The following is a 13253-nucleotide window of genomic DNA, read 5'->3' on the forward strand; positions in this document are numbered from 1 at the left end:
AGGGAGCACAAGTTTAAATTAGACTGCTTGTCAGGAAGTATTTTGTGTCACAAAAAGCGAGCAAAAATATGGAATTCACACTCTAAAGGTTGGAAAAAGTGGTTGAAGAGAGCTGCCACAGACTGCTCTGTCACATTTTCCCAGGAGAAGTGATACTTGATACATGTATAAACATATTCTTATTTGTGGGCGAGAAGCAAGCCAAGCCGTCTCAATTTAAGCCTCAAGAGGGCAATAACGGCATTTTGCCCTGGCTGAATAAGTAACTGTTCAGATATATACTATGATGATACACTGTTTGCAGTCACCTGTTATTTTGAGCAAAGAAATATGAGTAAGATATAACGTTGAAGATTAACCACAGAGGCCCGTATCTGCTTACCTCCAGCTCTTTTTTCAGACGCTCCTCTCGATCAATACTGTACTCAAGTTCTTTTGCCTGCCTTCGCAATGCTTCGGTGAGACTATTGCGCTCAACTTCTAGCTCTTTTAATCGTTTTTGCAGCTCAACAAACGTTTGCTCCTGGTCCTAAAGTAGAATCGTCAACAGTTTAATTAGAGTTTTTCCTTTGAAAAAAACTGTAATCTTATCCAAAAATGTTCAAAAATAAAATATTTTTAACTTCAGCAAAAACAAAGGAGAGTTGTTGGAGGAATTCAGTGGGTTAATCGGTGGAGGGAAATGGATATTTGACATTTCGGGTTGAGACCCATCATCTGGTTAGCGGAGAAAGAGTTGGGGAGTGGTGCCGAAGTTGGCTTGGAACAAAAGCTGCTCCACATAGCGAGAGACAGGCATAGCTGTGCCCCATGGAAGTCCCAACTGCTACACCTTTGATTTGTTGAAGGTGGGGGGGAATCAAAAGAGAAATTCTTAAGGGTGAGAACAATAGCTAGATGGCGGATTATTATTGAGGGGAGCCCGTTGGATCTACATTCTAGAAAGAAGTGAAGGGCCCTTTGGCCTTCCTGAATGGGGATAGAAGTGTATAAAGAAAGGATGTCCATGGTTAAGATGAGGTAATGGAGGCCCAGGGAATTCTAAGTTGTTGAAATGGTGGACATGTAAGGACGAGACCATGTAAAGTGTCCCAGATGCAGGTGGGAAGAAACTGGACAAGTGGGGACAAGACAGAGCAGAAGATTTATTTTACTTTACACTGCTCTTAATTCATTCACAAGACCATTAGAAACATATGAGGCAAGTGCAGGGCAGCTTGCATTATTTCAAACATTTAGAAATGATCTTACATTTATCAGATGTAATGATGGCATTTAAAAGGCTTTGAATAGGTACTTGGATAGGAAAGGAATTAGGGATATGGACTAAAGTGGGCAAATGGAATGAGTGCAGATACACATCATGAAAGCATGCGTCTCTGTGCTACTCCGTGGCTGTAGATTAACTAAAACAAATGCTTACAAATCATAATTTCACCTTAATTTTTTCAATGTGCATTCATAGGAACCAAAACTGTATAGGTACACAGGCAGAATTTAAAAAAGAAAATGAGTGCAGAAGAAAAATGTTGTAGTAGTAGCAAGGGTGACAAGGAGTAAAATGGGGAGGGGAAATTGAGGATATCAGTTTACAGCATTATATCAAACCACTTCCAGTCCAGGAGGTCACAACTTGAACGTTAGCACCGTCATACACTGGATGACAAATTTTGGGAATTCGTTACCTTAAATGGATCTTTAAGATGATTATCACTCCTTAGTACTAAAATACTTTGCATATCTATCCCATCTACCCCATGCATTGATCTAACTCTGTAATCATACACCATGAATATACGCAAGATACACTGTTCATTCCGGTCTTACCTTCCTCCTATTACAAAAACATCAGCAGTCTCACCCATTTAAGTAACAGTTATGCATTTGGAAAGTTAATTTCAAGAAAGGAAATGTACTTCTACTGAAGTATTTTATTCATTGCAAGAAAATGAATATCATTGGCAATGCCAACATTTATTGTTCATGCCTAAACGGCCTATCCCACTTAAGGGCGTGTCCCACTTTTACGACCTAATTCACAACCTTTTTTACTCGTGGACATTTTTCATCATGCTAGAAAAAACGGCATCACAGCCTGCCACGACCTACCTACGACCATGCTTCGAGTATGAGTTAAGGGCAAACTCGGCAGAGTTCGTGAATTAGGTCGTGAAAGTGGGACAGGCCCTTTAGCGATTTTTTTCGACGACTGCCGGCATCATTGACTGACGTATCAGGTCACTGAAAAATCCGCGTCATAATGACGTATGACGTGTGCCGTTTTTTCAAGTGTCGCAACATTTTTTTGTTGCCGCTGGATTTTGAAATGTTCAAAATCATTTGGCGACACTGATATGACGCCGGCAGTCGCCGAAAAAATCGCCAAGTGGGACAGGCCCTTAACTGTTCCACAAATGAGACAATTAAAAGTCAACTACATTGGTTGTAGTCTGGAGTCATTTACAGCTTGAGTGGAAAGACCGGTTTCTTTCCATAAAGAACATGACAGAACCAGATATATTTTTAAACCATAAGCTTTGTGATCACTCTTACTGAGATGAATTTCTTTTTAAATCCCATACATATAAACAAAATTCAATTTCCCATCTGCCATGGTGTGATGCAGACTCAAATGTCCAGATCAGTGGTCCTAAACTCAAGGTGAGAATTCAGTGACTTAACTAGTGCATCACCACACCTTAGAGAGATGTCCCAGAGGCAGTGTACAGAAACTCTGCACAACAATTTGGATTAGCCTAGTATTCAACATTTAGATATCTGACCCTATAAAATACTAGACGGGAAACTGATGCAGAATGTTGACCCGAAACATCAGCCATTCCTTTAATCCTGCAGATGCTGCTTGACATTCCGAGTTCCTCTGGCAGATTGTTTGTTGTAACGTTAACGATATCCTCATGAACCTACCTGTGGCAGATGGAACTGTCCACGACAGTACGAGTAGAAGTGACCACTGCATTGGTTTTTGTTTCCACAAGGGCATCTTCACACCAAGGATATCCTCCATTATGCTGTGTGGTACCACAGTTGGTGTGAGTGGTTCAAAAATATAGTTGGCAGCTCAAAACTGTGAACCATGTGCAGCAGCAAAAATATCTTCTGCCACAATCAATTACCTCAAGTGAAGAGGAAAGAGAGTAAGTATGCAGAGTAGAAGAGGGTAAGTACCAAACAGTTTTGTGACACTAGAGAAAATATACGTTCCTAGGTGGACAGTATGGCAAGATCTGAAGTATACAAGGGAGCTTGATGAAAAAACGAATGTACAAATGGGCAAGTGCAAGCTAAACATTCAATGAAAAGAGTGTTTACAGCACTTGGAAACTGTATACTGATTCTTGATTGTTTATATTGATCTAAAGAACTGGCTGACAGTAGTGTCTGCTCCAGATTCAAGTTCTGTTCTCAAGTAATTACTATTGGATGAATTTGCAATCGTGTTTTAAGGAACTGGAAAACTCGAGATAAAATACTATTAAGCTAGATGAGAGTAAATAGCAAGTAAAAAATTCTCCAATTTGTAGCAATGAAAAATTGTTAATAAAAAGTAAAAAACTGAGTGAACTAACTCAGCGGATCAGGCAGCATCTTTGGAGAACATGGATAGGTGATGTTTCAGGTCGGGACCCTTCATTAGCCTGATTGTAGTAGAGGAGAGAAGGTTGGAAGCGAGGTTGAGGCGGGACAATGTCAGGCCAATGATGGGCGAATACAGATGAGGCAGATTGTACACAGTTCTGAGAGAATGGCCAAAAGTATTTATTCCCTCCAAATCTTACCATTTACTCAAATGTTCAAAATGAACTGAGCATTTGAGTAATTGCATTCAATGAGGTAGAAAACAGGAGTTGGAACAAAACTTACGAGGGGAGGAATACCAGAGGGCATGTACCCATTACATCTGGGTGTGATAGCTGTTTAAGGACACAATGGCTCAGCATTGAAAGACATCAAACAAAATGTAATATATAGAGGTCTTGAAAGCAAGGAAAGAGAAGGAACCAATGCTCAATCAAAATGTCCTGGAAAGACCCAAGGCATAGTTTCCAGCAGACATAGGTTAAAGCCACCTAGTGACAATCAATATTGATTATTCTGATATCTCAAAAAGAAGTCTCAATTCAATTACCCTTTCAGCTGTCGTTCACAAGAATTACAAAGAAACACAAATGCTGGGTATGTATATCTCTGCAGATCTGCCATGCCAAGCGCATTGATGCAATTACAAAGAAAGCTCATCAACACATCCTTTCCTTAGAAAGACACACAGTGCTGGACTAACTCAACGGCACCCCTGGAAGACTCAGATAGGTGATGATTTGGGTTGGGACTCTTGTTGAGTGATTGTAGAGAGAATGGGTAGAAAGCTGGGAGGGGAGGGGGGGACGACAATGCCCTTCTAACAGAAACATGCATGCCCTAAACTCTAGTCATCACACTTTTAAAACCATCCCACTTTCCGGATGTTCATTAGCCTACAAACACACTATTCCAATCAACTTGAGTGAGTTTCTGTCAAATACTATCAAAGTTGGCCTAGCCCCAATTCAGAGTTTTAACTCGCAGGCCTGCCCTGTCATTATCTATGACAATCTTAAAGCTAAAAGCACACTGGTCACCGGTACCAAAAAGCACACCATGAACACTTCAGCCACTTGCCTTTTCCAATTTGAAGATTAGTTTTGTAGGGCAGGAGCAGGCAGAAACAATGGTTCTGCCAGGATAGAGCTATTTGTGGACTTAGGGAAGGAGATAGAAGCAGGCATTGCTTGGCTGGGGAACAATAAGTTTGGTGGCTTTGGAGGGGAGGTGGCTAGAGGTGATGAGATCAGAAATAGTCTGGGAGATGATGGCCTGGTGTTCGTCTGTGAGGTCATGATCAAGGGGTAGGTATGAGGAGATGTCCAAGAGCTTGTGCCTGGCCTAAGCATATTAGGTCAGCCTACCAGACTACAATGGCACCTCCCTTGTAGGCGGGTTAATAGCAATGTTGGAATTGTTGCTGAGTGAGTGGACAGCTGTGTGTGCAAAGTGGGTGAGATTTGAGTGGGTAAGGGAAGTGGAGGTCAAGATGATTGGTCTTGCCAGCAGTTGGAGATAAAAAAGGTTGAGAGAGGCTAGAAGGCAGGGGATGTCCATGAGGAGGAATGTCGGAGACAAAAGGAGGCGTCACTGGACAGAGAGACTCCTTACCAGAGAAAAAGGTCCGGAGGCAGAGGTGACGAAAAAAGAGCTCAACATCATGGCTGGCTCAGACTTACTGAGGTGTGGGTCTAGGAGTACAAAGGTAAGGCATCTGCTGAGGACTGCGCCGAAAAGAGGGAATTCAGCGTGATGGTGAAAACCCGATAGGGATAAGAGCTGGACGGATCTCAGCATCCCTCGCCCTCTCCCCTGTAGCCACCTGGACTTGCATCTATTTCTCCACTCCCCCTCTAATTCCAGCTACATTCCTTTCGCTAGTTCACAATATGCAACTCTCTGATCCTTTTGTCTCACACATTCTATCTCTTCATCTCTCGCCTGTGCCACTATCTGCCTATCAAACCCACCCCCTCACCTGTATTCACTTATCACATGTCAGGCTTTGTCCTGTCTCTCATCTCTTCAACTTTCTCTCCAACCGACACCCTTCTACAATCGGTCTGAAGAAAGGTCCCAACCCAAAGCGTCATCCATCCATGTTCTCCAGAGATGCTACTCAGGCACTTCGTGTCCTTTTATGTAAACCAGCATCTTGTTCCTTGTTTCTACTTCCTTAGAAGATTGTAGAGATTTGGTATGTTGATAAATACACTATTTAAGCTTCTTCACGGGTGCAGTAGGAAGAATCACGGTTTGTTTTAGCAACTCAGGAATGAAGAGATTACAGAGGGGTAGACACTGCGGGGTTCATCGCAGGTTCTGACCTCTTCATCATAAAGGTGATCTATAGGACGAACTGCCTCAAAAGGTCAGCCAATATCAAAAATCAACACCACACTGACCATGCCTTTTTCACTCTTACCATCAGGAAGGTGGCTCAGGAGCCTGACAACCAAGACCACCAGGTTGAAGAATAGCTTCTTCCCAACATCCATCAGGCTCTTGCAGTCTACACAAAACTAGCTTGAGCCACTGTCATTTTATTGGTTCATAATTTATTGAATATTCTTGGTGATTATAATATATTATCTGTGTATTTCATTTAAAGGTATGTTAAACTGTTGCAAGTACAGATTCAATTGTTCTGTTGTCAGCACACATGCAAATAAAAGATTCTTGACAAATTGAAGATTCAGCTTGCCATTAAGTCTTCCAGATGACAGAGACTGCAGACGCTGGAATATGAAAGAAAATAAAAAGAATGCTGGTAGAACTAGATAAGTCAAACGCCATCTGCGGAAACAAATGGTCTATGTCCGAGAATAAGCTGATGAGGTTTGGGAGGCAAAGGCCAATGACAAGGTAAAGGATAGTATCCTCACATCACCAGTGACCTGGGTCAGTCCCAACCTTGGATGCTGACTGTATGGAGCTTGCACACTTGCATTGTAATTATGGGGGATTTCTCCATGCTCTAGTTTCCTCCCAGTCCCAAACTATAAACGTGTGTAGATGAGTGGTTGAATCTGGGGGAGCTAATGACAATGTGGAGCATATAACCACAGAACAGCACGGAGACAGGCCTTCTGACTCAACTTGCCCATGAAAATCAAGTTGTTACTCTGGGCGTCCCATTTGCCAGCATTTGGGCAAAATCCATCTAAAACACTCAATATATATGTCCAAATGTCAGATGACCTTAACGATGTCATAGGCAACAGCAATGACTAGATCTGAGAACATTTGGCAACAGAAATATCAACAGAAACAGTGGATTTAGTGATTATGTTCTTGAATTAATTGATATTTTAACCTAAAGAGCATTGCAATCAGCAGTGTTTGCATTGATTGCACAAAAATGCGTACAATTTGGGTTTATTGAATTACCAGAAAATAAAACTGTTTATTTGAATTTTGATATATGAACAAAATATGGAATCCAAAAACTATTGGACCATACTTATGGCAAAATAGTTATAAAAACAAAATCAAGCATACTGGGTCAAAGAATTTGACCAAGATGGAGAAGAACTTTACTGGTGGCATTTGAATAAATCAAAAACAGTCTTATAACATGCAAATTCATGCCTTTTGGGAAGACAAGAAAATGATAGCACATACACAAAGAGCCCCTAGGACTACAATTGAACAGTATACTCTGTATACAATGTCCAAATGCAAATTTGGGCAAAGAGAAAACAAAAAGCCTTTGTACGGTTTGGAAAGATGAATTTAAACAAGGCCTTTGAGGAATAGAATGTAAGGAAAGAACTCAAGCGGGCAATTCAAAACCCGAAAGGGCCGTGAAATGTCATTAGCAAGTCAGAATAAAGGAAATAAAGGAAATATGTGTATTAAAAAACAATAGGGTAACCAGGGAGAAGGTGGGAACGCTCATGTTGATAAAGGAGAGAATTTATGCTTGGTGTCAGAGGATGTACAGTGCCCCATCTAAAGCACAAGTTTTCTATAATCTTCCCTGTCTATATCCCTTAGTTTTTCTGTACAGCTATTTCAAGAAACCTTCTCAGTAAACTCCCACCAAACTCTGCCTTGTATAACCCTTTTGGACTGAGTAAGCCCCGGTCAATATTGAGGAAGTTAAGTTGCCCACTGGTTCATAATCATCTACATACTGTTTCTCTAAGTCTCCGTAATGGCCACATCAGTTTCAACCATTGATTCAGGCTCCACAATGTCATCCATAATGTTTGGGACAAAGACCCATCATTTATTTATTTTCCTCTGTACTCCACAATTTGAGATTTGTAATAGAAAAAAATCACATGTCGTTAAAGTGCACTTTGTCAGATATTAATAAAGGCCATTTTTAATACATTTTGGATTCACCATGTATAAATTACAGCAGTGTTTATATATAGTCTCCCCATTTCAGGGCACCATAATGTTTGGGACACATGGCTTCACAGACATTTGTAATTACTCAGGTGAGTTTAATTGATAGATAAATTCCAGTCAGGTGCGATCTATCCCAGGTCATTCAGAGAGGAGATTGCTGGGGCTTTCACGGAGATCTTTGATTGTTCTTTAGCCACAGGTAAGGTCCCAGAGGACTGGAGAATAGCCAATGTTGGTCCTTTGTTTAAGAATGGAAGTAGAGATAATTCAGGGAATTATAGACAGTGAGCCTCACATCAGTCTCTAGTCAGAATAGGAATTACTCACATTACAAAGTATGTAGCAATGTTACAAAATTTTGAGATTTAAAAAATCAAGTCTGCAATTTATCCCATCAGATAAAGCATAAAAAGTTTAATTTGACACCTAATTCACTTTCATATCTTCAGTATTAAAAAGGTTATGGCCATTTTCATACTCGGAAATTAGCATCTTGTTCCCTATTGCTTTTCCATTGACTTAACTCAAAAGCTGTGATCAAGGACAGTCAAAAGCCCATAACCTTTTTTTAAATTAAGATAACTGAATGAAATTTTCAGTTATTACAAAATTCAATTACTAGATCTAAACATCAATCCATTTCTTAAGAAAAGGTTATCATTTTTAAATAGCCTAAGTGTCCAAATAACATTCACACAAGAATTCACAATATAACATGATTTTTAAATCTAATTGTCATGAATTTATAGGCCAAATGGAAGGAATTTAGTGTTTAATTCCCGTAAATTAATGGCCATTTTAATCATCTTGCGAGTGGGATTTTGTGGAACTCGGTCGATTGGAACCTTGCGGCTGCGGTGAATTTGAACCCCAGGAAAAATACTGCCGGTTCGTATGGGTCCTAAGTCACCTTTTCGCAACATAAAATTTTGATTAAAGGCATCCTAAGAAGCAAGTTTATATGTAAAAATAAACGGCGTACCTTGCCTTGTCCCCTACGTGAGATCCGTCCCGTTGTCGGCGTTCACGGCTTTAGAAGATGATTTTAATTTTACTCCTGCTATTAAATTATCCAGCGCTATTTTTAATAACCTTAATAAAACGGCAGTCAAAACTATTTTTCTTCAGCAACTAAACAGCCTGACAAAGATCGATTTGAACAGGCTGGAGAAAAACGGCATTTTAAACCCGTCCCCCTCTCAAAAGCGCCAAAGTCGCGCACACAGCCAGTGACAGAACTGCAGCGCCACTGAAGGTAAGTTTTGTAACATACCTAAACTATGGGCTAATTGGGAACCCTCAGCATAGCTTTGTCCACAGGAGGTCATGTCTTACAAACTTGATAGTTTTGTTTGAGGAAGTGATGAAGGTGATTGATGAAGGCAGGGCAGTGAATGTTGGATTTTAATAAGGGATTGATAAAGTATCATGGTAGGCTGATCCAGAAGATTAAGATGAATGAGATTCTTGATGACTTGGTCATTTGGATTCAGAACTGCCTTACTCATAGAATACAAAGAGTTGTGGCAGAAGGGCATTATTCTGGTTGGAGGCCTGTGACCAATGGGTTTCTGCTGGGATCTGTGCTGGGACTTCTGTTGTTAGTGATATATATTAAAAAAGGACTTGGAACATAAAATGTAGATCGTTCATGAGCATGTTTGCAGACAACACCAAAATTGGTGGAGTTGCGGATGGTGAGGAGAACCGTCAACATACAAGCAGAATATAGATCAGCTACATAAATGGGCAGAGTACCACAGATGGTGTTTATTTTGAGCTAGTGAGAGGTTTTGCATTTTGGGAGGCCGAATGCAAGTGGAAAGTATCCAGTTAATGGCAGATCCTCAACAGCGTTGATATGAAGAGGAATCTTGGGGTCCAAGTCCATAGCTCCCAGAAGGTGGCAACACAAGTGGATGAAGTGATAAATGTAAAGAGTCCAAACTCACACAGGTTGAAACATAAGCATCTTTATTGTTCAGGTCATTAACTACCAAGCAGGTCATCACACGTTCACACTGCTATTCTGACTGGTAGGCAGTGGGTAGGATCTTACACTATGAATGTTATAATTAGGCGAGGTTAAATTACTAAGCATTCTAATCGGCTAACATGCTACAGCCAATCTACATCTCTTCTTCTATAAATGAAAAGTAGATGGAGCGTTATCACTACGATGAGTACATAAATTGTTAAATGCAAAATACCATATCTAATAATATCGGCTAAACATAATCGGTTAAACATTGATTAAACATAGTCGCCATATCTAACAGGCGGCTTGCTAACCCGCCCGATCCTCGTGCGGTAAGGGGCTGCCTCATCAACCTTTTCTTCCGAAAAGTTGAGGGCACGTTTGGGTGAGCCCGAGGGGCTCTGGGGTGAGACCGTGGGGGAAGACCGTTGCGGGGATACCGGTAAACCGGTTACAAAAGGGGAAGGGGGAGCAGACCGACGCGGGGTGTGATGGGGAGCAGCAGCAGCAGGTACTGGAACAGAGATCAATTTAAAGTTCTGTGGAGGCGCGTCAGGACCCTGGAGTGCCGGACGTCGTTCCTTCACTGGAAGGAGGTACTGACGGGTGCGTCTGTAGATGGTGCCACCGACATCGACAAGGTAGGAACGCGGTTCCTTTGCGGGGCCATGGATAAACCCCAGTTTAGGTATGTCCTTTGTCTGTCTGTAGACGGACCACTTGGCCTTGGATTAGTGGCTTAAGTGGCTTGCTGGATTTGTCGTAGGCACGTTTCTGTGCGTCTCGGTTGGATTGTACACACTTTTCAACTACTGCAGTGCTGAAAACTTTCGGCTTTAAGTGATCCTGTGTCACTGGCAGTGGAGGTCTTGTCTGGCGGGACATCAGTTGCTGGGCTGGAGAGTCTAGAACATTGTCTCTGGTGATATTTCTCAAGTTCAACAGGTCCAGGTAGACGGTACACAAAAATGCTGGAGAAACTCAGCGGGTGCAGCAGCATTTATGGAGCGAAGGAAATAGGCGACGTTTCGGGCCAAAACCCTTCTTCAGACTAATGGGGGGTGGGGGGGAGAAGGAAGGAAAAAGGGAGGAGGAGGAGCCCGAGGGTGGGGGGATGGGAGGAGACAGCTCGAGGGTTAAGGAAGGGGAGCAGACAGCAAGGGCTAGCAAAATTGGGAGAATTCAATGTTCATGCCGCCGGACGCAAGCAACCGAGGCGGAATATGAGGTGCTGTTCCTCCAATTTCCGCTGTTGCTCACTCTGGCAATGGAGGAGACCCAGGACAGAGAGGTCGGATTGGGAATGGGAGGGGGAGTTGAAGTGCTGAGCCACCGGGAGTTCAGGTAGGTTATTGCGGACTGAGCGGAGGTGTTCGGCTAAACGATCGCCCAACCTCCGCTTAGTCTCACCAATGTAAATCAGCTGACATCTAGAGCAGCGGATGCAGTAGATGAGGTTGGAGGAGATACAGGTGAACCTTTGTCGCACCTGGAACGACTGCTTGGGTCCTTGAATGGAGTCGAGGGGGGAGGTGAAGGGACAGGTGTTGCATTTCTTGCGGTTGCAACGGAAAGTGCCCGGGGAGGGGGTGGTACGGGAGGGAAGGGAAGAATTGACAAGGGAGTTGCGGAGGGAGCGGTCTTTGCGGAAGGCAGACATGGGGGGAGATGGGAAGATGTGGCAAGTGGTGGGGTCACGTTGGAGGTGGCGGAAATGGCGGAGGATTATTTGTTGTATTTGCCGGCTGGTGGGGTGAAAGGTGAGGACTAGGGGGACTCTGCCCTTGTTGCGAGTGCGGGGATGGGGAGAGAGAGCAGTGTTGCGGGGTATGGAAGAGACCCTGGTGCGAGCCTCATCTATGGTGGAGGAGGGGAATCCCCGTTGCCTGAAGAGCGAGGACATTTCCGATGCCCTGGTGTGGAACGTCTCATCCTGGGAACAGATGCGGCGTAGGCGGAGGAATTGGGAGTAGGGGATAGAGTCTTTACAGGGGGCAGGGTGGGAAGACGTGTAGTCCAGATAGCCATGTGAGTCCAGGTAGACGTCAGATTTAGCCAGATAGGAGTGTTCCATGAGTTGTTTAGCGCTTCGAACAGCGCATTCTGCAAGTCCATTGAACTGTGGGTATTCTGGGCTGCTGGTAACATGTTGAAAGTTCCACCGTTTGGCAAAGTCTCTGAACTTTTGGCTGGTGAATTGCATCCCGTTGTCAGTCTGAAGGCGGGCTGGTATGCCATGAACAGAGAAGTGTTGTCGGAGTTTCTGGACGACTATTTCTGAGGAGATGGTTGGCATAAAATCAATTTCGAACCAGCTCGAGTACGAGTCCACTAACATGAGATAGTGCTTCCCGTGCCAGTCGAAGATATCGGCAGCCATGGACGACCAAGGTAAAGAAGGTGCATGTTGGGACAGCATCGGTTATTTTTGCTGGTGTGGTGCCTGTCTGTTACAGATCGCGCATGATTCTGTTTTCTCCCAAATGTACTTGGTCATTCCAGGCCAATAGATCATTTCTTTAGCGCGCTGTAGGGTGGCTTCAACGCCTGTGTGACCACCGTGGATCTCCTCATAATATTCGTTTCGCAGAGGGGGGGGGATGACCATCTTGTGACCCTTCACTATCACACCGTCCTGTAGCACCAGTTCTTCACAGGCCAAAAAGTAAGGTCGTAGTTTAGCGGGAGTGTTGGACTGCTTGTTTTGGCCAGCCGCCTTTAATGATTGAGGTTAGCAGCTGGGAGGTTTTATCTGCAGCAGTGTGTTCGGCGAGGCGGAACAGGCGGTCAGTTGGAACGAAGTAAACTTTCAGAATAGAGAATTCTTCTTGTTCGAATGGGTGTTGTTCTCTGGTGGCGCGTGGTGCTCGAGATAGAGTGTCTGCGATGTGCATGTCTTTACCTTTTTTGTAGACGATGCGAAAATCAAACCGTTGTAGCTGCATCATCATGCGTTGAAGCCTTGCTGGGGCTGCATGAATCGGCTTGCTCAGGATGGTGACCAACGACTGGTGATCAGTTTCTATCGTGAAAGTTTTGCCAAAAATTAAGTCTTTAAATTTGGAGCAGGCAAAACCTACGGCGAGCAGTTCTTTCTCTGTGCATAGCTCTGTTCGGTGTCCGTCAGGGTTCGTGAAGCGTAGGATACCGGCATAACATCGCCGTTGAAAGAGGTCTGCAGACATGCTGTGCCTAGTCCATACTGGGATGCATCGCAGGTAATTGTGAGTGGCAGGTCGATATTGAAGTAGGGAAGAGTAGGAGCACTGGCGAGCTGCAGCTTTAAAGTTTCGAAAGCTCGCTGGTGGTT

General features: G+C 43.3%; 1 protein-coding gene across 8 annotated transcripts in view; it reads right to left on the minus strand.

Annotated features, from left to right (window-relative positions):
- Nucleotides 1-13253, minus strand: part of ccdc171 (coiled-coil domain containing 171) — a 244842-nt gene that overhangs the window by 203267 nt on the left and 28322 nt on the right. For all 8 annotated transcript variants that reach the window (XM_033018273.1, XM_033018275.1, XM_033018269.1 and 5 more), the window contains one exon: nucleotides 383-529. In XM_033018273.1, the coding sequence (XP_032874164.1) occupies nucleotides 383-529 (147 nt within the window). The remainder of the gene's footprint in view (nucleotides 1-382; nucleotides 530-13253) is intronic.

Source organism: Amblyraja radiata, chromosome 3, assembly GCF_010909765.2.
Source record: "Amblyraja radiata isolate CabotCenter1 chromosome 3, sAmbRad1.1.pri, whole genome shotgun sequence".
Taxonomy (NCBI): Eukaryota; Metazoa; Chordata; class Chondrichthyes; order Rajiformes; family Rajidae; genus Amblyraja; species Amblyraja radiata.